Source organism: Pteropus vampyrus, unplaced genomic scaffold (genome assembly GCF_000151845.1).
Source record: "Pteropus vampyrus isolate Shadow unplaced genomic scaffold, Pvam_2.0 Scaffold65, whole genome shotgun sequence".
Lineage (NCBI taxonomy): Eukaryota > Metazoa > Chordata > Mammalia > Chiroptera > Pteropodidae > Pteropus > Pteropus vampyrus.
The window spans coordinates 1,738,186-1,764,428 of NW_011888846.1; the positions used below are offsets into that span (position 1 = coordinate 1,738,186).

Genomic DNA, 26,243 nt, shown 5'->3' on the forward strand with positions numbered 1-26,243 from the left:
CTCTGGCACCATTTGTTGAAAAGACTATCCTTTCTCCAATGAACTGCTTTTGCATTTTTATTGAAAATTAGTTGTCCATGTATTTATTGGTCTATTTTTACACAGTATTCTGTTTCATTAATTTACTTGCCAATCCTGGTGCTAACAACACACTTATCTTTATTACTGTAGATTTAATAACAAGTTTAATACCAGGTGGTATTAATACTTCAACATGGTTGTTCCAAAGTTGTTCCGGCTATTCTTGGTCCACTGCATTTCTATATAAATTTAAAAATTTGCCTACCAATTATTTTTTTTTAAAGTCTTGTGATTTTGAGTTGGATTGTGTTGTATCTACAGATCAATTTAGGAAGAAATGATGTCTTTAAAATATTGGGTTTTCTAACCTATGAACATTGGATATCTCTCATATACTTGTCTTTAATTTCTGTCAGTAGTTTTCAGTGTAGAGATCTTATCCATCTTTTGTCATACTTACCCCTAAGTATTTTATATTTTCATCATAAATAGCATTATTTTAAAAAATTTTAATTCCCAATCATTCTTGATAGTATATAGAAATACAATTGATTTTTATATATTAATCTTATATTCTGCAACTTTGCTAAATTCACTTCTTAGTTCTAGTAGCTATTCTACAGATTCACTGATTTTCTACATAGGTCCTTATGCAAGCACAAAAAACACCACTAGTTTTACTTCTTTCTCTTGAATCGGAAAGCTTCTTCTTTTTTTTTTTTTTTACCATTACTGCACTGACTATAATCTCCAGCATAGTGCTGAAAGTTGTCCTTAGGGAGAAAGCATTCAGTGTTTCACCATTACTACTTGTAGGTTTTTTGTAAATGCTTTTCATTAGGATAAGGAAGCTCCTTTTGTTATTTATTTTCATTCCACTGTGGTCAGAGTACATACTTTCTATGATTTAAATCCTTTTAAGTTTATTGAGATTTGTTTTATGACACAGAAGGTTTCATTTAAATGTATTTTGGCATAACTAATGTGTAGATAACATTTAATAAATTCTTTTTTAGGTGTAACTATTGTGTTTCGGATGAAGCTATGTAGTAGCCTAGCACATCTGACATCCTGGCCCCCATCATCAAATAAACATCTCATCTTAACCATTTGATGAGACCAAGAAGTTAGCATGTCAATAATAACAAAAGAAAAAATACATAATAAAAAGAAGAGAAAAGTGGGAAGACATTATAATTCATTATGAAGGGAGATTTGCCAACTAATCTCTTAAAACAAAAGTAACAGAAATAATTTACAAACTTTGAAACATTTTTTTAAAGTAATGAAATCAGTATAATTTATCAGCTAAACAGACTGTGTTGATTATTAAATTGGCAAATTCAACCAACCAAATGCTGGAAACAAATACTAACCTGAGCAGCTCCCAAAGGGGGAACACGTAAACGCTTCATAGCTTTTTGTCTGTCACCATCTTCAAGTTCATTGGTCACTACAGCCTAGAAAGACACATTATTAAATTTTGACACATATACTAAATTTGAGTTATGCATTAATAATTCTGAACTATTTATATATATAGTATTCTGACAACCTCTTAGTGAATGCATACTAATAAAGCAAAAGAAAAAAATCATAAGAAAATATATATATATTCAAAGCTAGCAACTAATTATAAAGGAGAATAGAAATGAGGACTTATTTCATTAAAAATAAACCATGTAAGTTATTGAAAATATGTGGTACATAAGTGAGATTACTATACCTCAGTTTCAGAGATGAGCTGGTTGATTTTCTTGCAAGTATAAAATGGGGCCACTTCTACATGAGCCACTCGCCAATCTGCTCCACGAGATGTTTCCAGGATCTTGTCATGCTTTTTAAGGATTTTTCGAAACCCTGTAAAATTCAGATTCTACAGAAAGAAATGAGAAACACTACTATAATTTCCACTACCATAAAAGGTGAAAAATAATAAGCACTATGTGTAGACACAGCCAAGATTGAATACCAAGGGAAATGGCAATGCTTTCATAAAAGCAGTTACTAAAAGGATAAGACTCTTCTTTCTTATTTATCTATTTCAAAGTGGTATGCTATCAATAATAGAAAGAAACCCTAACTATGAACCCTATTATTTCTATTTCAAGTAAATTAATGGAAGTCCTAAATTCAAAACATTTTTATTTCTGTTTTCCTATGTACAACTGTTCTCAAAATAGCTAACATATTATTTTGATTATTTGACCAAAAAAATACTCTCAGAAAATATTTTGAATTTATCATGCACTGAATACATTTTAAAGTTCTTTGTTTTTTGAAGTATTATAGCTATGCATTTCCCCCCATTACTATGAAAGCATGTATGAACCAGCATGGAAAATAGAAGATCATCTATTTCTCCTAACTTTCCTTTTGCTCTCTTCCATTCTCAGTTTGGGGATGGAAGGGCAAAGAAGAGTCAGTAGAAAAGAAGTGATCATATTTATAGAGTTTTCCTGATAATGGTTAGAAGCTAGCACTCTTCCTCTATTTCAATAATATCAAAATCCTACTTTTCTACATTCTCAAATTCTGTTATTTGATCAACATGCCAGGAAAGCAAGAAACTGTGGTTTTGCAAGGTTGAAGAAGTTCTCCCACATTTACTAATCACATATCCCCATTAGTAAAAAAAATTGAGCACTCACTCTAAATTAGACTTTTTTTGCTTGCTGGTTTGTTTATATATATTTTTTCATACTTTAATGGATCATATTAAACTCTCCTTGGGGTTCACCATGGCTTGGAAACTGCTTTCAATCAATTTTCCTTTCTCCTTATTCTCATAATAAATGTATTCTTTCTTACAGAATAGACAGACTCAAAAAATGGAGGGTAGATCAAAACTTTTATAATTAACAATTATTTTTGTTTTCCTAAGGAGCTTTTTTTCATAATAACTCAAAATTAAAGCTTCTGGGAAAGTTAATAAAATAAAATTTAACAAGAGTATTTCCCTGTAACACACAAGCATAATTAATGAAATATGAAATGTTAATGTTTTGTAGCATTATAAGAAGAAATACATTTTTATTTTTTTAAAAATAAATTATAAAGCTTATAAACTTAAAAGGAATTTCCTATCATATATATCTTATAAAATTACTTTCCTATTCTCCTAAAATTATTTTCCAAATGGGTTCTTTTTTCAATGATCAAATATTAAATCTCCAAAGAAGAAAGTAGAATTATGAAAGGGAAAGGTAGAAATAAGTACATGCATTAACAATTTAGATCACTGCAGAGATGAGACTACAATGACTTTTTATTTTAAAATTCAAATATTTACCCCAGGTAATACTTTTGTTGTACAACCTTTGGTTTTAATATAGTATGTGATCTTGTGATGATCCTAACCACTGACTAGAAGTAATAATCACAAGAATAAAATGGGAAAAGAATAGCACATAAGGTCTCTCTAAAGATTAGAGAGGTGCTTTTGCCTATTTAAATGTTTATTATTGAATAAATCATGTTTTTCAATAAAATATTTATAGATTTAACTATATAAACAAATCTATAAAGAATTACAAATGAATAAATGCCCTATATTTCTAAAATTTAGCATACATAATAGTTCAATTTTTCAGGGTGGATTTTTAAAATATTGAGTGATAAGTGATACAACAGACTACATGTTTAGTCTGTAGACATGTTTGCTGTGACCTGATTTCTTTCACAAGATTAAAAAGAAAATACAGTTATAATATAGCCTCTGGAAAATAAAACTAGAAGGATTCTTAATGGTAAGTTGAAAAGTAAATATCTTTTATATTATTAGTGTTAGTTGTAGGAAAGTTAACTGTCCAATTGCTTTTATGGAAATTTTGCTATAGGTTTGGAGGAACATAAAAGCTCTTACATAACCAGCAGTGGTTGGGTAGACATACATTATTTCTTAGTTCTACTCACCACTGACAGAGATGCCTCTAAATATAAGAAGCAAACTATTAGCCCTTGAGTCAAGGGCTACTCCTGCATATTGTACAAAAAGGTTTTAGAAAACCTATCTTCAAAAACAGAAGTCTTGTTAACACTATTTAACCACCTCTGATAACATGGTTTTCAGCCAATAAGAACATCAGAAATCCCAATACAAAACATGCTAGGGTTTCCCTTTTTGGATTGGCCCATTAGTACAGCTCAAGGTAATTCCATTTATTGTAATTTCTCAATTATTTAAAGAATTCCATTCTCCAAGGTAAGACTCTAAGTACCTGATAGTTCTGCAGCAGGATAAGACTGAGGTAGAACTCGCTGAAGGCCAGTTTAAGGTCTTTAATATTCCTATGTTGGACACGTTCCTCATGGGACAGGTGGAAGACTGGCTTTCTGCGTTGTCGCAACGTAGTAACACCAGTGCTTTCTTTCTGTGCATCCAGTGATGACTGAAGCTCATTCTGAAGTGTAGCAAACCTGCGCTGAGCCTCTGCAAGCTTTTCTATAAAGAATAAAACAGAATTGTCAAATCATCAAGATAAAAATGGTGGTGAAAGTTCTCACTAACTTGTCTGAATTTTTACTAATTATTCTAGTTTGTAGGAAAATAAAGTTATATGTAATTTTTTGAACTGGAGAGGAAAAAATGTTTTGATATAACACCCTCCTTTCATTCTACCCTACAATTCTTTCCCTGTAAACCTCAAGTGTACTCTTTCTTTTTACAGATGAAGATACAGAATTTAAAAAGCCACTAAGATTAAGAATGCAAAATGGTACAGCTACATTATAATTTGGAAAACAGTTTGGCAGTTCTCAAAAGTTTAATCATAGTTACCTTAAGACCCAACAATTCCACTCCTAGGTATATACCAAGAGAACTGAAAATATATGTTCACATAAAACCTTGTACACTTACACAATTTGTATTCATAATAGTCAAAAAGTAGAAACGACCCATGTGTCCATTAACTGATGAATGGAGAGGCAAAATATGATATCTATGTACAATGAACTATTATTCGGCCATAAAAAAAAAGAATGAATTACTGATTCACACTACAACATGAATGAATCTTGAAGACATCATGGTAAGTGAAAGAAGCCAGACACAAAATGCCACATGTTGTATGATTCCACTTATAAGAAATGTCCAGAATAGGTAAATCCAAAGAGACAGAAGTATATTACTGGTTGCCAGGGTCTGGAGGAATGGGGTAGAAACCTGTCCTCTCTGGACCAAATGTATTCTTGATATGGATATGCTTTCCCTGCTCATAATGCTTCTGCTAGCACCACTATTAACTAGAATGCCTTATCCATTTTCATGACATTCTATACAGCTTTGTTTCTGATCAAGGAACTCATTTCACAGCAAAGGTAGTCAAGCAATGGGCATATCCATGAAGTAAAATGATCTTACCACATACCCAGAAATAGCTGCCCTAATAGAAAAGCTTACTGAAATGAATGGGGAGATAAAACTCTGAATGGATGGGCTTCTGTCTTACAGGATGCAGCATTGAGATCATTAGATGGTGCTGTCTTAACTATGGCCAAACAGTCTAGGAATCAAGTCTAGGAAACCGCAAGTGGTTCTTCTCACTGCTATATCTAATAATCCACGCACAAAATTTTTGCTTCCCAATCTAAGATTTAAGCTCTGCCTATTGGTGAGTTATCAAGGGGGCATGCTTCTTTCAAAGGAAGACAACAATGGTTCCACTAGAACTGGAAGATGAGACTGCCACCTGGCCATTTTAGGCTCATTATACCACTGAACCACTAGGCAAAGAAGGTTTACTGGTTAAAGTGATTAATCCTGGTTATCAAGGGGAAAGTGAGTTCTTGATACACAATAAGAGCAAAGAGGATTGTGTCTACAACCCAGGAGACTCTTTAATACAAATCTTAGTACTTCCATGACCAATAATAAAAGTTAATGGAAAACCACAGCAATCATAGAAAGGACAGAATTACTAAGGATTCAGACCCTTCAGGAAGTAAAGTTTGGGCCACTCACCCAGTAAAAAACCCTAGCCAACTGGACTTCTGGCTGAGGGCAAAGGAAATATGTTAATGAGTAGTGGAAATAGCAAACCACAGATATCAACTATGGCCACCTGATCTTCTTGCTCTGTCTCTTACATGTCTTATATTTCCCTCTATCTCTTTGTGTTGTATTCTAGGTAACTATTTCAACTCTATTTTCTAGTTTATAAATTCTTTCTTAAACTCTACTTAATTTACATGAACTGATTAAGATATAAATTTCAGTGATTATATTTTCATTTTTAAAGTTCTAAATGGTTATTTTAAAAAGTCAATTTTGATAGTTTCTTATTCTTTGCTAATGGTTTTGATACTCTCTTTTTATATCTTTAACCATATTAAACATACTTTTTATTTTGTATCCAATAATTCTGCATATTTTATGCAACATTTTGGTGTTCTGTAGTGAGAGGTTTTCAAGATTTCTTTCTAGTCTTCCATATCGTAAGAAAAACCACAATTCATTTATTTTCAAATCTCATGCTGAAGTCAAAGGGAAACTGAATCTCAGGGTTCTTTTTATAAAAGTTAAGCATTTCTATTGCAAATGTGTTCGTCTTATTATTGTCATGATCAAAAACAGTACAGAACTTCTTGGTTCTTTCTTGATTCACAGTCTACTTAGTATCTCAGTAATTTTTTCATGATGTGCCTAGGCCAAAGATATACCTAACACTTCTGTTTATTAAGTAGTTAGTTTCAAACAACTTAAATATTTATTTCCTAACCACTTGATAGCAATTTTAAAAAATATTATACACAATTAAAAACACATATATAATGAAAGATGTGAGGATTTATTCAAGGTCAACTATAAATTACTCTGCTGATAAAAAAAAAAACAAACCCTCAGGTAATTAGTAAGAGCCCAAATCCAGAATATCATAAGTAATATCAATGATCAACTTTTACTGTTAAAGGTTTAATATACGAATTTGTTATTTGTTTAGCTTCCTTGCCAGAATTATCAATACATAAGTTTTGTAATTATTTACATCTTTCATTACATGATAGTAAAAATGTAGGAAGTCCAAACTATGGAAAGAAAGAAAACCTGTTACTTCCTGTGTGCCAGCAATAAATCAAGAAACAAATGACTCTCCATCTGGCAAATCCTGTACTCATTTTATAAGGCTAATCTCAAGTATCACTTTCTATGTAAAGTACTTCTTGCCTAATAACTCTCAGTCATAATATGAAGCCCCTCTTTAGGGCTCTCATGGGACAACATACATGCACAGACAGCACACTGCATACATTTCTTTGTTTATATGTTTGCTTCATTAATTGAGTTTTCTGAGGGCAATCGTTCTATAATCTTCATTTTTAAATGATGAACAATTTATTTTTTAATAGATTTTTTTTCGGGTATACTTTATATACCATAGAATCCACCCACTGTAATAATACAATTTTCTGATTTTTAGTAAATATGTGGAGTTGTGCAATTACCACCGCAGTCTAATTTTAGGACATCTCCATCACCCCGTACACATCTGCCATGGCCACTGGATGTCAACCATCACTCTCACCCCCACAACACCCAAGTAACCACTGATCTGGTTTCTGTCTCCATAGATGTGCCTTTTTCGGACACTTTGGAAATCATACAATATGTAGTCTTTTGTGTCTGGCTTCTGTTAGCAAAATGATTTTGAGGTTCATCCATTTTGTTCATGTATCAACAGTTTGCTCCTTTTATTGCTGAATTGTATTTCATCGTATGGAAACACTACATTTTGTTTAAATATTCATCAGCTGACAGATATTTGGATTGTTTCTAGTTTTTTTTTTTTTACTCTATAAATTTTGCTATTAACATTCGTGTTCAAGTTGTTGTGTGGACTATCATCTTCAACCTTGTTTCATAAGAGCTTGCATACAGTAGTCTCAATCCATGTATGTTAAATGAATAAATGAATGAATGGATGGATATGTAGGGAAAAGTTCTCTCCAATAATCTAAGTTCCTATATAAAATAGAGACGAAATGAAAATTTCAAGGGTTTTTTGCTACTTTCTTTAAACTAGTGATTCTCTGCTTTAAGGGCAAGACTATCTAGAAGAGCATATAAAAGAGACTGAGTCCCTGTTGGCAGCAAGAGAGTATAAATAACATGTAATTGGAAAAAAAATCATATTCAATATTACTATAGTTATAGAGCTTTTTATACTTATCAAAAGGGGCATAGGTTTAAAAAGAATGAAAAACAATGCTTTGACATCAAGTGTCCAAGTCTATTTTGCAATGATACCTCAGTTTTCTAGAGTCAGATCTCCAAAAAAGCTCAAACATGTGGGACAACACAAAACCTGAAAAAGTTATATATTATATAAAAACATACTTTGGTCAGTGAATGAAAATTTAGAAATACACTTATAAAAAATAAAAAATATTTCAAAGCAATTTTATAAATACTGATGAAAAAAGCCTACTTGGCAATAAATTCCAATTTCTACTCATGCCAGTAAGTCAGGTGACTCTGAATGAGAATGATTATTATCTTAATAATATATGCTTAATGCCATAAGCTCCCATATAATATTTGATAAAAATTTCCAATAACCATTCAAGAATTTTCAAAACACTCATGCATCCCTCAGAAAGCTAAAATAAGGTTTAACAAGATCTTCACTTTTCACCAGATATATATTTTTTTACTTTAGAAAAAGTTATTTCTGAACTATAAGCTATCTTCAGAAGTGAAGCTGTTAATATTGTCATGCAACTGAAGAATAATTCTTGATAAAATAGTGACTTAGAATACTTTTATTGTTTGTTTATTTGTCTTTTGTAATGTTACTATTCCCCTGATTCACGTTATGGGTCTCAGTGTTATTTGAAATATAAAGTAAGTTTACAAGAATACTGACCCATCATAGATGATTCAGGATAGTTAATCTTGTTACATTACATGCAATATTTGTCCTGCTTTTATCTGGTATTATTACCTGAAATTGTTACACTTCAAGTACTTAAGTCTAAAATCTCCATGTGTGAATAAAATATCCTATTCCTCCAATTTTCCCTCTGTCACCAACTTACTCCTTGTTCTCTTACAACTCCAGCCTTGGCAGACTATTTTCCTCACCCCCAAACATGTCATGTACTTGATTTTCCTCTTGCCCTGGAACACTACACTCCAACTGCTACCCCAAACATACTCCCCCGACTGCAACCCCGAACATACTCCCCCAATGGCATTTGGCAAATACCCATACATTTTCAAAGACCCAATTTAAATGGCATTTCTTCTGAAGGCTTTTCCTCAATCTCTTTCTTTTCCTCCGAGTAGAGTCAATGCTTCTTATCAGTTTCCACAGTACTTTGCAAAATTCTAAAATACCAAGTATCATACTGCACATACAAAGTAGATATAATTGGTAAATAAATGGATTAGATGTACACTGATATTTTTCTATTCAACTACATTCAATTTACATTTTTTTAAATGCCTGTGATAACCCCAGACATTTTAATTTCCTGACCTATTTATTGGGCCACAACCTACAGTTTAAAAGAGCATTAATTTAGATGATAGTTTGCTTTTTTGTGAAGATGCCATCCCCTGCATTACTTATAGTCTCATATGCCCTAATGTCTGAGGATCGCAGTCTACAAGACAATCTGCCACAGAAAAGGCAGCTAAATAAGGAGAAAAATGATACTGTCTAGAATAAATGCCAAATTCTATTTCTGTCAATCATGTCTTCATATTACCCATCACTTCCTGACCTGGCAAAAAGTCAGTCTGAAGACTATCAATTCGTACCTACTCTGTGATAACATCAAGAGACATGCCCTAACGGGCACTGCTAATACATATAGAAAAAGGAAGTCATTAAATCATACTCCCAAGTTTTTAACAGTAGAAAGCCTAAAATTATTTTTGAAAAGTAACCAAGTCTAAGATATTATTTTTTAAACCAAGGCTGGTAATCCAATATAGGGTCATGAAAGTAATTTAGTGGATCATAAATCAGCATTTTAAAAATCAAATAGAAATAATAAAATATAGATGTTACAAGTAGAAAGGATAAGTATTGTTTCTTAAAAAAATATTGTATACATACACATATACAGATGCATACATACAAAACACACATATCTGTCTATGTATAACTCAAAATATACAAGGTATGTACCTATTGTTAATGTAAACTAAGAAGCATTATCTATTCTTTGTGATCTAAGTTATCCATTTAGAGTTAGACTCGGAGACCCTTTCCCCCAAAAATCATAGTAAAAGAAAATGCTAATAAACTTGACCTCATTTGTTTTTCATTTACAGCCTTAGATCATATCCAATATGATGAACACTGACAAACAGTCTAAACCCTCTTCTCACTGCAAATGCTTTCCTCTTTTAGTCTCCTCTTCCTCATTCTACGTTACATGGCCATCTACAATGCTAGTTTCCCCCTATCCTCCTATCTTCTAATTACGGTAATTATCTTTGTCTTTGAATGCTGCCGTTCCTTCTGTAAATTTTTCCCTTGCTGAAAAATCCATCTGCATAATTTCAAATAATATTTCTCTTTTGTCTCTGCCTTCTAGGTGCTTGTAATGTAGTAAAGAGGATATGTATATATGCCATGTCCTTTAAGGGTTCTGTGGCTTTGCATAAACTTCCCTCTGCCTAGGAAGAAGTCCAGCCATCAACAAAAGATGAGGAAGAGAACACAGAGTTAAGATATTTGCTTCCCTTTTTATTTGAAGGGAGTGACTTGTTAAAGAGACTAAACCAGTAAAAAGGGAAGTTAATGATGCATTTATTCAAAAATTTTACTGGTGCAAAGTCTCAAGGAACTAAAATTCAGTCAGTAGTTGTAGAGATTTGCCATGGACTAAAAAGGGATATCTTTTCTAAAGAAATTGGATGAAAATTAATAAAGGTAAGAATGCCTGTAGGTATTTGAGGGGAGGGAATGGCCTAGATTTCATAAGTATTATACATCAACAGGAGTTGAAAGTCTTTATTTTTATTTGCAAAGTATGAGATTAAAGAGCCTGATAGGGAAGATGGGTCATAGAATTCAAGAGAATGGTGTAGAGTTTAGAAGAACACTTTGGAGCATGAAAAAGGGCATTGATTAGGGTCCACAGGCAGCTTTGAGGACACAGTTAAAAATTCAACGACGAATGTATAGTAGTTCAAATTTGTTCAGCTGTATGATTTTTTTTTCAGCTGTCCTAAGCAGCCCAGGGGTAGACACGAAGAAAGCAAAAGGTTGGAATGGTCTACCATTGGAGGTTAGCTAGGCAGAAGCATTACAAGACAATAAGGGTAAAGGAATTACAAGCACAAAGGACAAGTAGTTAAAATGACTCATAGAGAAGTAATTCTGGGAGGAGCCTGACAACTGGAATACAATGAAGGAATCTGAGTTGAGCTGTGTGAGATGGAAAAACAGATGTTAAAAAGGTAAGGTAGTAAACATATATACAAAAAATTTTTAAGGAGTAAGACATAAATAAATACAAGTTCTAATATTTTCTTCTCAACTCCAATAGAATCGTGTAGATGCCACTCTGGAGACTGTGCTTTAGAGACAGATATGAGTGTTACGCAATGCATTGGAAAGGCATAAAACTGACATAATTAAAAAGCTGGAGCTGTGTAATTCAGCTATGAGAGAAATGATAAAATCAAGTCTTTGACTCCTCAGAGCTTTAGACTGCGCTATATACATATACATAGTGAAGCTCTATCAAGGCACTGCTTCACAATGAGGTTCCTTACAACTGCAAGAGAATCTAGGCAATGACCATATAAGGCTTATTGAACATTGAGGTACTAGATGTGTTCCCACTTTAGCTAAAGAAAATACCCCTTCAGTGCAGTATAGCAAGGAAAACAAGCCCTAATTTTAAAATGATGATCAGAAGTTTAAACAATGATATGACAGAGTTTCTCCTTCCTAAGCAGCAGAAATTGTCTCTTGTTAGTTGTACCAAAAATTGACTCACCTGAATAAAATGTGTTGATTTTGGCAAGTTCCTTTTCACAGGTTTGGAAAAATTTTTCTTCAAACTTGGCAAAATACCTCTTTACCGTGTCCTCATCTGTAACTGAAAGCAAAGAAAATAGTTAAATTTGATGTCCAGAGGCCAATTAGGAAAACTGGGGAAATAAATTTAAAATTACTACTTTCTTAGTCTTCAAAATGACAATATACACATTTCTTTGAAAAAATGAACTATGAATCATATTAAGAAAAGACTAAGCAAAGGCCTCTTCACAGGAACACAATTTTTAAAAATTAAATAAGACTCTCTAAATCTCTGCTCTAATGAATATATGTGGTGGAGAAAATAAGTGTTCTAAGACTTCAGAAGGGAAACACGCCACTGTAGACAGAGGTGATCAAGAAAGATTCAAAGTGGTGGCAGTTGAAATGAGTAGGATTCTGCGAGAATAGATTAAATATTTCAGGGGAAAAAAAAGATGCAAGAGCAAATGAAGACCTGAATACATAATATGTTTCTGGAAAAGGTGAGTTGATTGTTCTAACTATACTAAATTGCTGTCTATTCATTTTTACTTTAGCTGCACCAGACAAAGAGAAAGAGATGCAGACTGATGGTTATAAAAATTATATATTCTAAACCTTCAGCTGTGGAGTAAGAACATAATTGAGTTGAGTTAGTGGGTGACTATGCAAGTGTGATAAATGGTAACTACCATCTTAAGGATAAGGAGTGGTTTGGATTCTAGCAAACTGGAGAGCACATGTCCATCCATGTGGTGACATATGGCCCAGGTTGTCAGAGCTTCCAATTTTTCAGAAGAAGCCATAAATCTAGATATTTTAAAAACACTTCATGGGCCAATCAATATGTCTCTGCAGGCTGGATCCACTTTGTGAGTTCTGTCATATAGTATTATTGATTTACTGAATCCCATAAATACAGATTATGTAGGCAGCATCAGGAACCCTCAAGCCTAAAAGGATATGTTTCTTGCCCAAGTGAGAGCTGACTGGACTCCAGAAAGATCCTATTTCTGGATCTTTGGGGCACTAAATTTGAAATGTCTATAAAAAGTATAGATTCTTTTATGTCCCCCAGATGTCCCAAATCTTAGCACAACCTGAGAAACCTTTAAATAATTCACTTGTCCAGGAATAAGAGAAACAGTATTTCCCTAAGTAATAGGCAACACACACACACACATGCACACACACAGTCATTCATAGTACCATATTTTAAAGAAAAACAAAAGCTTAAAATGAAATTCTAAAAAGCATGTTGAATCTATTGATCTGAATAACACAGATGTAAAGAATTAGTACTCTACAAACCTTAACATATATATGTAATCTATCATCTATCTATCTATCTATCTATCTATCTATCTATCTATCTATCTATCTATCTATTTCTTTATTTCATATGCTTTAGAACTGAACAGATAATCCAGGATTCTACTGATTTTGCAGTAAAGAAGGGATCCCACTTTAAGCTCCTCATGTAAGCTCAGCAATTTAAGTAAAATAAAGGCTATTGCTAGCTATCCAAGGCCACTGACAATTATTTTTCCAAGAATAAAGCAGGTCAACCTTTTTAAAAAGCTAACCTTGAGTTAAAAGATGCTCCATGGTAACGGATGCTGTTTTTACGATAGCATTTAGCTATAGCTGATTTAAAATAAGAGTAATATCTTACTCTACTTATCACTTTTTTTTCCCATTTTTACTTTATTCTCTATTGTATTGCTAGGAAAGAAAATCTAAAAGCAAAAAATGGGCTTGGTCATATTTACTTTGTTTCCCTATTAACAGACAACTTCTATTAACCTAACGTGATGCAAATAAAGTTGTTCAACAAAGTGATTTAAACATAGCTTCTGTTTTAAAAAGAATTCTAACATATATTAATGTTTATATGGAGATTATATATTCAGCAACATCAACTATTTAAAATATTACTAATAATCTAGAAACAGAAAAATCTAAAAAGCCTGAGAAACTAAAACATATGTAATAAATTTTATGTATTAAAGTATAAACATTCTATCCATAAAACCAATCTCATATGACTTGTTCATTTCCTCAATTTAGGGACTGTTTTATCTAAAATACCAGCAGTTTGTTACCTAGTTTTCTAGTTCACATGTAACAAACCAGAAGAGGTTAGAGTAAGGTTACAGCAACACTAAGAAGTAATAGTAAACAGGAAAACAGAAAAAAAAAAAAAACTACAGATAAAAATAGCAAGACTAGCTAGCAAAATAAATTAAATGAAGGAAAATGTTCCTGTCCTCTCATATTTCAAAAGACACAGTAATCAACTGCAATTAGAAGCATACTGTTGCTAAAGGAATTAGAAAAACACAACAAAAAGACCAGAAGATAACATCCAGAAGTAAATCTGTACATTACACAGACATTTAGATTAAGATAAAGAGGGCTTCAATCAGTGAGAAAAGAATGGACCACGTAACAAATAGGGTTGGGTCAATTGACCATCCATTTAAATAAATTCTAGATGGAGTAAAAGAAAGAATATTACAAAATACTAGAAAAAAATAAATAACTCTATATGGAAAAAGTCTTCCTAAACACGACACAAAACAGAGGCCATAAATGGAATGACTGACATTCTCAGAAAATGAAATATCTCCATTCTACATCATAAACAAAGTTAAAAGACAAGACCAGGAAAAATTTATCTGTAACATTTAAAATAAAGAATACACATACAAAAATGCTTTCTAAAAAATTCTTACAAATCAATATTAAAATGATATTCCATACGAAAAATGTACGGTAACTTAGAGTAATTCATAGAAAAATACAAATGGCCAATGATCGAATAAAAGGATGTTCAACATCCTAGATATCAGATAAATGCGACTTCAAAATAATGAAATACAATTTTTCAACCATCATATTGGAAGCAATTTTAAAATACTGATATTATTTTGGCAATGGTGAAGTAAATAAACGCTCTCACTCCCTGTTAGTGGAAATGTAAATTTGTCAAGCCTTTAAGGAAGATAATCAGACATTTGCTCTCAAAATTTTCAGTGGGCTCAATCCCACATGTAAGAAACATATTCTAAAGGAATCTCTGCACAAATAGATATATGTGCAAAGATATCTATGCATCATTACTTTTAATAGTGATAAAGAAAACAAAGTGATGTCCAACAAAAAAGGAATAAATAAAATACAATAATTTCATATAATACTATGTAGCCATTTAAAAATTTATATACAACATGGTATGCATGAAAATCCCAAAACACAATGGTGAGAAAAAAATTTAAATATCAGAATACATGTAGCATAATCTCAATTATGAAAAATATGTGCTTAATATTCATATGTACATTCATAGAAAAAAGATTGGAAGGATGCATACCAACTTTGAAAAAGGTGTAGGTATGACAGGGAGTCTTACATTTTGCTATCTACACTTACTGTATTGTTTGAATCCATTACAATGAAATGTATTCTGAAGGATAAATAAATCATATTGTATAAATAAAGGATGTTATTAACTAGAAGAAAAAGAGAAACATGTCACACCAAATCTTTAAATTACACATAGTAAAACCTAAATAGCACAGCTAACTGAAAAGAGTAACTATATCAGAACTTAGAAGTACAAAGAATAATTAAGCCATTTGCTTCAGTTAAAAGTGAGTAGAATGCTGACTTACGAAATATTAATTCCTACTACAAAATGCTTCCTATACCATATATCCTAAAAATTGTTAGAAATCAGTAACTCTAAATTGGAGGAACTGAGAATTTCACCGTTTAGAAATCACAAAGACTAATTCCCTTGTTTTATAGGTGAAGAAATACAGGTGCAGAGTGCCTAGATAACATGAGGTTTTCCACGCCCCGCTTCCAGTAAGAATATAAGTTTTACAGTTTATAGAGACTCGCTGTATTTTCTTAATATAAAAACAAGAATATTACATTGACTGCTATGTGTTACATGAGTGTATGAACTGAATTGTGTCCTCTATCCTGAATTTATAGGTTGAATCCCTAATCCCCAATGTGACTGTATTTGGAAATAGTTCCTTTGAGAAGATAACTCAGGTTAAATGAAGTCATTAGGGTGGGGACTTACTCCAATAGCACTGGTGTCCTTATAAGAAGAGTAACCGACATCCCTCTCCCTTCCTACCTCTCTCCCCTTGGATGTGCACACTTGACAAAGGCCACGTGAGAATCAAGATAGCCCTCTGAAAGCCAGGAAGAGAGGCCTTAACAGAAAAGCCAGCACCTTGATCTTGCACTTGAAGCCAAGACACCCAGTCTGTGGTATTCTGGCGACCCTAGCAAACTAAAACAATGAACTTAACATGTCCTGAATTCAATAATTACTCACAAAAGACGAATCCTAGTTCAAAAAAAGCAAGCATAAATAAGTGCAAATGTTAGCAAAATGTATCAACAATTATAAGATAAACATCAACAAAAAGAAAAAGACAAAGGGGGGAAAAAATCTAGAAGTAAGACTCAGAGAACACTGCTGTAGAGAACCCTTTGCTCTGAGTTAAATAAATACTAATTCAGTCAGTTATAAGAGAGAGAGAGAGAATGAGAATGAGTTAGGCAGAAATTTTTCTGTCATTTCTATTACGGTCTTATCTTTACTTCGCATTTGTGGATGCCAGGTAATTTCTTTCTTACTTCCCTCCCCACCCCCCAATATTAACAGCAAATAACCCCAAAAGTACTAATCAAGGTAAAATATCCCTACTGCATAGCAACCACTAAGTGCTTTTTATAGCAATTTTCAGGAATACTTTTATTTTTATATCATAAGTGTCATCTTACTTTCACATAAAAGCTCTCGAAAACCAATTCTTTAAAACTACTATTAACATCTTCAAATATTTTGTATGTTCCTTCAAATTTTTGTTGCTACTTTCACTTTTCTTATTTTCTAGATCTGTGAGATACTGAAGGTAGGGATTATTATCTTTTTTATTTTTCTAACTCTTATTACCAAGATAATGTCTGGTACACAGTATGTGCTCTATGCATTATTTTTTGAACTGTAAAGGCTGAAACAGTATTAATACTTTTCATGAAAATTATGATGCTTTATTAAAGTCTTTTTTTAAATAAAGCTCCAATAATTGGATATTCATTTGCAAATGAAGTTTGCACCCCTACCTCACATCATATACAAAAATTTGTCTCCGTGGATCAAAGATCTAAATGTAAAAGCTCTCAAAAGAAAAAAGGCATGTATCTTCATGACTAGATGAGGCAATCGTTTCCCAGATATGACACCAAAACATAAGTCATGAAAGGAAAATCTGATAAATTGGACTTTATCAAAATTAAAATTTTTCTGAGTTTAAAAGGGCACTATCAAGACAGTGAAAAGACAACCACAGAATGAAAGAAAATATCTGCAAACCATATATCAAATAAGGGCCTAGTATCCAAAATATATAAAGAACTCTTAGAACTCAGTAATAAAGACAACCCAATTAAAAATGGGCAAAGGATCTGAATAGACATTTCTCCAAAAGATATACAAATGGCCAGTCGCACATGAAAACTTTCGACATCATCAATCATTAGGTAAATGCAAATCAAAATCGCAATGCTGCTTCATACCCGGTAGGATGCCTATAATGAAAAAGACAAGTAATCAGAAGTGTTGGCAAGGATGAGAAAACTTGGAACCCTCATATACTGCTGGTGGGAATGTAAAATGGTGCAGGCACTTTGGAGAACAGTTTGGAGGCTCCTCAAAAAATTAAGTATGGAATTACCATATGATTCATCAATTCCACTTCCAAGATTATACCCAAGAGAAATTAAAACATATTTATACAAAATCTTATACACAAATGCTCACAGCAGCATATTCACAATGGCCCCAAAGTGGAAACAATCCAAGAGTCTATCAACTGATGAATGGATAAACAAAACATGGCACATCCACATAATGGAATATTATTCAGCCATAAGAAGGAATGAAGTGCTATATTACATGCTGTAGCACAAATAAACCTTGAAAACATAATCAAAGGGAAAGAAGCCAGACCCTAAAGACCACATATTGCATAATTCCACTTATATGAAATGTCCAAAACAGGCAAATCCATAGAAACAGAAAGTAGATTAGTGGTTATCAGGGGTTGGGGGAGGGGAGAATGGTGAGTGACGAAATATTCAGGAATTAGATAGTGGTGATGGTTGTACAACCCTGTGAATATATTAGGAACCACTAAGTTATGTACTTTTAAAGGGTAAATTTTATAGTATATGAACTATATTTCGATAAAAATATTTTTAACTTTAAATTTAACACTATAACAGAACACACTGATACAATAAAGCAGATTCATTTATTTATTCAACAAATTATTGTGCCTATTAGATGCTAGGTTCTGTGCTAAATGCTGGGGATATAATCATGAACAAGACAGATGTGGCTCCTGCCCTCAGAGAGTTTGCATCCTAGTGGCTGAAGCAGAAAGAAACCCACATAAATAAGCAAACAAAGACTTACAAACTTTAGAGTTTTGTGAAGGCAACGAACAGGGTACTAAGATAGAGGGTACATACTAGGATGGACAACTATCCTTTTTGGCAGGCTAAGGGATGGTCAGAAAAGACCTCCCCTTAGGAGATGATGTTTAATCCGAAACTTGAACCTAAAGGATAAGAAAGAAAAGAGGTAAAATGATTTCCAGTAGAGGGAATAGCATTTTGGAAAAGAAACTAGGGTGCCTGAGGACCTGAAAGGACAAAATGGGACTGACAAAAGGTAAGGTTAGGAGGTAAGATTAGGCAGGTAGGGAAAGAAATGTCTTTACATGCAGGAAGGCCACGTTGAGGAGTTTGAATTTTACTCTAAGTGTAATGTAAAGTATTGAAGGGCGTTAAGGAGGGGGGAAAAGTAGAATTAGTTTGCTTTTACTAAAAGATAATTTAAAACGGCATTTCCCAGGTCATTAGGTATATAGATAAAGAAGAATTCCAAGGAATTCAAATAAGTTTGGGATATATAAGTATAAACAGAGTTAAGTTGATCTCTTTAAGATAGTTCTCAGCTGAGGACAACTTTGCCTCCCAGGAATCATTTAGCAATGTCTGGATGCATTTTTTGGTTGTCAAGCTGGGAGGGTGTTACTGGAATCTAATGGATAGAGGCCAGGGATGCTGCTAAACACCCTACAATGTCCAGGACATCATCCTCTCTCCCCACAAATGTCAACAGTGCCAAGCTTGAGAAACTCTGTTTTAAGGCAAAAGCAGCTTTACTTTGCTAATATATGTTGTTATTATTCTATGAGAAAGAGACATAGTATATTTTGTTTCCCAAAGTTATTTCTAAGAATACACTCTTTCTTGGTTGGGTGAAAGGTGAATGGCAGGGTAAAGATGAGGAAAAGGGTGGAAAATATCTATTAAAATTTCCAGGAACACCATCCTGTGCAACCCTAGTTTGAGAGACACTAATTTTAATATCACCACCACCTCTTTGCACTTTTATTAATATTCTATATACAATAGTGACTTCTTAGCTTTTCAAAAACTACTCATAAATGAGAGAAATGATAAATAAAAATTAACATGTGACTAGGTTCCATCAAATATAGGAAGAACATCCAGCACTATTGGTTTTGTGCTTTTATGATAAGGTTTTTATAAGTGTGATTTACAAATTAAAAATAAATAACTTGAAATTCTGTTTTTCCCCAAATGCTACTTCATCAATAGATGGGTGAATTGTATAACGCACGTGGCAAAGATGATTTCAAACATAAAAGATGTTTACTCTACAATCACTGGTATAGTAGAAATAGAAATAATCGGGAGTCATTCATTCAACAAGTATGGAGCGAACCAGGGAAGGAGGCGGGTGCTAGGAATACAATGATAAATAAAATACACATAAACTCTGCCCTCAGAGGTTACTCTCTACCTGAGGAAACAGACTTTAATAAAATAATCACACAAATATACAAACTGTAATATAAGTTTTGAAGAAAAAGTAAAGATGAGAAAAAACAGCAGGGGAGGAGAGGTGTGAGAATCTCTGAAGAAGTGTTATTTAAGATGAAATCTGAAAAATAAGTAGGCATTGGCTAGAGTAGCAGAAGCACTCCAAGCAGCAGGAACAGCATATAACAAGATGCTGGAGAATACACTGAGAACTGGTTGCCAGAGGGGAGGGGGTTGGGAGGAAGGGTAAAAACGGGGAAGGGGATTAAGAAGTACAAACTTCCAATTATAAATAAGGCAGGGGACATAATGTACAGTGCAGGGAATAGAGTCGATAAATATTGTAATAACTATGTATGGTGACAGGTGGTTACTAGACTTATCTTGGTAATCACTTTGTAAGGTATATAAATGTTGAACCACTATGCTGGACACCAGAAACTAATATAATACTATATGTCAATTATAATTAAAAATAAATATGTAACATAAAAAGAAATGGGCATGACACATTTGAGAAACTGAAGAGGTCTGTGTGACTGGAATCCTGGGAACAAGGGGGATAGTGGTAGCAGTTAAACCTAGACAGGCAAGAAGGGCTTGATCAGTTAGGGATTTTCTCCTATGACCAATGAGACAGTTTTGAAGGATTTTAAGCAGAGGAATAATTGTGATCAGATATGCTTTGTAAATGAGGGACTATGAGGAGACCATATACAATCAGATGTAGTATAGACATCAAATAAGAGATAATGATAGCCTGAACTAGGGTGAAGGCACTAGAGATAGAGAAATAGAAACATTCAAGAGATAGTCTGGAGGTAAAAGTTAATAAGTTTCAGTGACAGATTTGACATGGTTCTGTTGCCAGCTACCTGTATTAATCTGAGTAAGTGACTCTCTGGCTCTGCGTTGTCTCTTTAATAAATGAAGGCACTTCATTTTCACTCAAAACAAACAACTGAAAATGATCTGACTTCAAAAAGATGTTCCCCTGTTAATTACTTACTTTCTCAACATATATACCAAGTATCTGAGTATTTCAGACTACAGGTGCTCCTCAGTTTGCGATGGGGTTATGTCTCTATAAACCATCAGAAGTTGAAAATATCTAGGTCGAAAATGTATTTAATACACCTAACCTACCAAACATCATCACATAGCCTCACCTACCTTAAATGGCCTCAGAACACCTACCTACATCAGCCAACAGGCAAAATCATCTTGATGCCACTGGCAGCATCATGAGAGACTATCGTATCACATACTGCTTGCCCAGGAAAAGATAAAAATTCAAAGTATAGTTTCCATTGAACATGTATTACTTTCAAACGACTGTAAAGTCAAATAATCATAAATAGAACTATCATAAATTGGAGACTGTATGCATTCCTTTGTTGTAGGGTCAGAGAAGCATGTGGTGTAACAAAATTCAGATTTAGTAAGAGACAAAGCTTTATTTTATAAAATCAGGGAAAGGTCATTTGAAAGGGAACTCCTTGACTGATGGCAATTATTCAGGCAAATCATTTTCAGGAATTAGGATATACGAAAGATCCGGAAATGGATTCCCCTAACAGAAAATAAAAAAGGACTTTTTTTTTTTCAGCACTGTTCTTCATTTAACCAACATGACGAAATACTAGTCTGTATACAAATGACGGTATTTTTGAATTTGCTAATTCTGTTAGCCTAATATTTCATATAACTGGAAAGTATATGCCATTATTTAAAGCTGTCTTGTTAATCAAATCTATTTAAATCTACCTTTAGCTAAATTATTACTAATCATAGTTCTTTTTCACTTCTGCAAAGCAACAGGTTATATATACTATTAAGACTGGAGTTACTGTCAACCAAATACAAAATATCTGATGATTACCCAAGATGAATAGTACTAGTTTAACTGAATTTTTAGTCTCTTTTTTTCCTGCAAAGATGAGTACAAAACGAACTATAAGAATTAAAATGACTCTCATTACCTATACCAGGAACAAAGCTTTCAAAGAACTACAGTTATGTAACTATTTCAGTTCTCTGTGAAGTGGCAGGCATGTAGCTAAAAACAGAAGACATTTATAATGAACATAACATTGATATTCAAGTCAGATACAAAAAGCTGGGAAACACAGGTTTCTAACCAAAAAAAGTACCGAAAAACCAAGGTATGTTTCACTCTTTGTTCATTCTTTAAGTTTCATAAACTACATCTTTGTTGTAAATTTCCTCACAATTCCTGAATTTTATTGGTTTTATAGCAACATAACAATAAATAAATAAATAAATAAATAAATAAATAAATAAATAAAAATTCTTACCTCAAATTCCTTCAAAGCCAGAGTTTTATATGCTTCCCTCCTCCTCTATATTCTGAGACAATTCAGTATCCTTCAAATTAGACTAGATAAACAGCCACTGATACAGAGATTCTTTCAATGACTGATAGAATATTAAAATGCATCCCAGAATCATATTAAGATGAGAGAACAAAGGAAAAGTATATAAAACAATGAAATTAAGGAAGTGAATAGCTGGCTATTAAAGTGCAATTTTTGCAAAAGCTTAGTAATTTTATATGTTTCTATTTCCTTGAAGAAAAAAATAACATTCAGTTTAAAAAACAAATAATTTCTGACCCAAAAATCATAGTTTGGGCTCTTAATTATGTATAGACAAATTTACCAGAACAACCCTGAGCATACTTAAAACATCAAATTATTGAGTAGAAATAGTTTATATCTATTGGGATAAGGAGTAAATTTCAGTCACAGAATAGGAGAAAGGGTTCTAGGAAACTGAACTTTGGGGAGCTAGAAAAGGGGAAAAGCTACAATGAACCTTATGTGTTGGAGTGGAATCAGATATCATCAGTGTGAACTAAGGATTTTTAACATATATGTAGACAGACAGACATAGAAATATAGATGAGTATATGCAAGAGTTAATACACACACACATATTTCCTGGCTCTATCTGCTGTCAGAGTGCAGAAGCAATGATACTCTAATAACAGAGAACACAACTAGCACTGGGATCTTGATTTCTAAATATCGTTCTCCAATAAGAAGAGTCAGAGCTCTTAGGAAAAGAAGTTGATTTCAAGGCTGGAGCAGGGAAAATACAAGATGAGCCTGGAACATCTTGTGACGCCAGAAAAGAAATTTTTGCAAAAGGAGGGAGGAATGTCAAAATGATATAGGAACCAGCCTAAAGAAGCTCCCAATGGCCGAAGCAATAAAATAAATAATAGTATTGTATTATAATACACAGAATAAAACAAATATCCACAGGTCCATATTGCTATAAACAAATGAATAAATCAATAAATATGGGAGAAACAGTTCTCCCTTACAGAAGAATTCTGAGAGAAAACACAAATCCACGAAGGAACTGAGCACTGAAGCAAAAGGCCACTCCAAGGACAACTGCAGAGATATGTTAGCTAATGAAGCAATAAACTATCAAAATTCAACAGTATTTCCATATAAACATAGTAATAATCTCAAAACCAAAATGGTTATTATTTAAAAGAAAGAATACTGAATTAAAAAAAAAAAGATACAGATGTCCTTCACCACAAGTAATTTGATAAGCATGCTCTAAAAGTAGGTCTTTGTGCCCTACTGCCAGGAGCATCAAAGTTGGCCTGTTTTTTTCCTTCCAGTGATCCAGCTATTCTATTCTTTCAATTCTATGTAACATCCTTCAATAAATCCTCATTTTACCTCAAATTCAATTGCTTACAATGAAAGAACTTAACTGATAATCATTTCTACACTTAAAGAAGAACATATCATACATCCATAAAGGTGAATAATTTCTACCTACATTTAGGATATCTGTCACCAGGCGAATAACAGTACATGTTTAGGAATCAAGATAATAAAGCTTAACTTCTCCTTTTAGGCAACTTTAGTAAACAATTCAGATCTTAAAACAAATGAGTAAACTCCTTAGTATAAATGCAATTCTCTTTAGGTGACTTAGTTGTTATAAACTCAATTCATCCAACTGTCTTTTAGTTCTCATTTGTGTCTTATGCCAAATTCACTAGACTCTGTACAGCTCCTGGCTCCCATATTTCTTTCAGGGGCCTGAAGTTAGTATATACTTGTTACTTAGTAAGTGCTAGGAGGGATCATAATCATTCCAATAAGGATTACACCTGACAGTAAGAGGTATTTAATCTTACCTCTGCTTTGTCAACCTCAGAGTAGTAATTTGCTCTTTTGCACAACAGGACATGCTCTGTGTGTACAAGGTTGCAACTCCACATCCACCATGTTTAACTCTGAACATGCACTAGTACCTCAATGACTCTTCCATAAGAAAATCAGACTTTTGTTTAACGTTTAAAAAGCATCAAATTAGGACGTAGTTCCACAGTGTAGTGGTTAGCATATATGCTTTACACGCAGAAGGTCCTGGGTTCGTGCCCCAGTGGAGCCACAGTCCATGGTCTATGGCCATGCCACCCTAAACAAGCCTGATGTCTGATCTCAGAAGCTAAGCAGGGTTAGGTCTGGTTAGTACTTGGATGGGAGACCACCTACGAAGGTGCTGTAGGCATAAATAATAATAATAAATACAAAAAAATAAAAATAAAAAGCATCAAATTAAGGAAAATAGGTATTAAAATATAATTAATACATTTCTAGGAAACAAGGTGGGAATTCTCCTTTAGAAAAGGACAAACTATTCAAAAAGTTTCCAAGACATAAAAATAAAGACACAAAAAAATCAGACACCCCTAAAACTGGCATTCTTAACCAGAAGTTCACAGAAAAATTATATGAATTCCTTCTGAAACCAGATGTAAAATGTTATAGATCCTAGGAGATCTCTATAGATCAATAAAATGTTATAGATCCTAGGAGATCTCTATTTTTCTTAAAATACTTAAAGTGACTTATGTACATTAAAGAAAGTTAAGAACTACTGCATCAGAATGCTAAAATCTCTGAAGTAAAGAGAAAGGGATACAACAGCAATTCTTCTCTGTTCCAGGATGCCTGGGACAAATTAGTCCAAGCAGACTGCAGTTGACTGAACTTATTGAATGTTAGCCAGTGAAAAGCCTTGTTTTTTCCCAAACTTATTGAAATCTTCAGTCACAGAATTTTATTCATTTAAAGAGAAGTAAAGTTATTTTATTTGGGCAAAATCCTGAGAAGCATGAACAACAAGAGCTTAGAGTCTTAAAGACACTGAGAAATGGCTCTACTTACTAAAGGAAGGAATCTGAAATGTCTAAGAGGCTGGAATACATTCAGTGGAATAAAAAGCCTTTAATTCTTATAGCAAAGTTTATGTGCTCCTCAGACCCACGTTTAATATTTTCTAGTTAACTTTGTTAAAGGGTAGGGTACATAAATCCTGCAGAGTGAAATACTTGATGATTATGATTTCATTGTACAAAATCCTCATCTTTTGTTCCTCTCGGAGTCACAAAGAATTGCATAAATGTAATCTTAGCCATGCATGTCTCCAATCTAAACTCGGGTGGCATTCACCTAAAGGAGCTTACGACAGTATTATAAAGCTTGATGGTTTCATACAGAAGCATCAATCCTGACCATTTATTTTTGGCGCATAAAGTCAAGAAAAAGACCTGTGAATCTTCCATTAATGAAGCAGTTTCTCCTAGAAAGCTATGAACAGAACATAATATATATTTTTCAGTGTTTCCAAAGCATTCAAAATAAATAAAACTTCACAGCAAACCTTAGTTTTAGGCCAAACCCTCTACTCACTAAGTTTAAATGATTTTTTTTTTAAGTTTCTTGTTATAAGAGTAAAAAGCTTTTATTATAAAAAGTCATCAGCATTCCTATCACTCATGACAATCTCAACCACTATTTTGGCATATTTTTTCTATGAACATATATGTATGTGTATGTGCTGTATAGAAGTGCGATCATTGTGTGTATAGTTTATACTCTTTTACGTAATATTATGTTAGGAGAACTTTTCCATGTTATTACATATCCTTTAACATCATGACTTTAATGGCTTCATAGTGTTCTCTCATGTGCATGTTCTAGAATTTATTTCATTTTCATATTATTTGGAATTTATTTTTTTGAAAGTTTGCTACTTTAAGTCATGCAAAAATAGAATTTCACCCTTGCATTTTTGTTCATAAATCTAATTATTAAGATAAAATCAGAGTATGAAAATATTTATAGTTTTATAAGGGAGCCTTAAGAAAATGATAGCCTTTAAGAGTGATAAAATTATTTCTAAAATGTAAAACATTGCTCAAATTGGTAATTTATTCACAGAAAG

At 33.0% G+C, this 26,243-nt stretch overlaps 1 protein-coding gene across 1 annotated transcript in view; it reads right to left on the minus strand.

Annotated features, from left to right (window-relative positions):
- Positions 1 to 26,243, minus strand: part of XPR1 (xenotropic and polytropic retrovirus receptor 1) — a 125,716-nt gene that overhangs the window by 41,632 nt on the left and 57,841 nt on the right. Inside the window, exons 3-6 of the mRNA XM_011361214.2 lie at positions 11,986 to 12,087; positions 4,242 to 4,465; positions 1,748 to 1,897; positions 1,398 to 1,481 (exon numbers count right to left, since the gene is read on the minus strand). Of these exons, the coding sequence (XP_011359516.1) occupies positions 1,398 to 1,481; positions 1,748 to 1,897; positions 4,242 to 4,465; positions 11,986 to 12,087 (560 nt within the window). The remainder of the gene's footprint in view (positions 1 to 1,397; positions 1,482 to 1,747; positions 1,898 to 4,241; positions 4,466 to 11,985; positions 12,088 to 26,243) is intronic.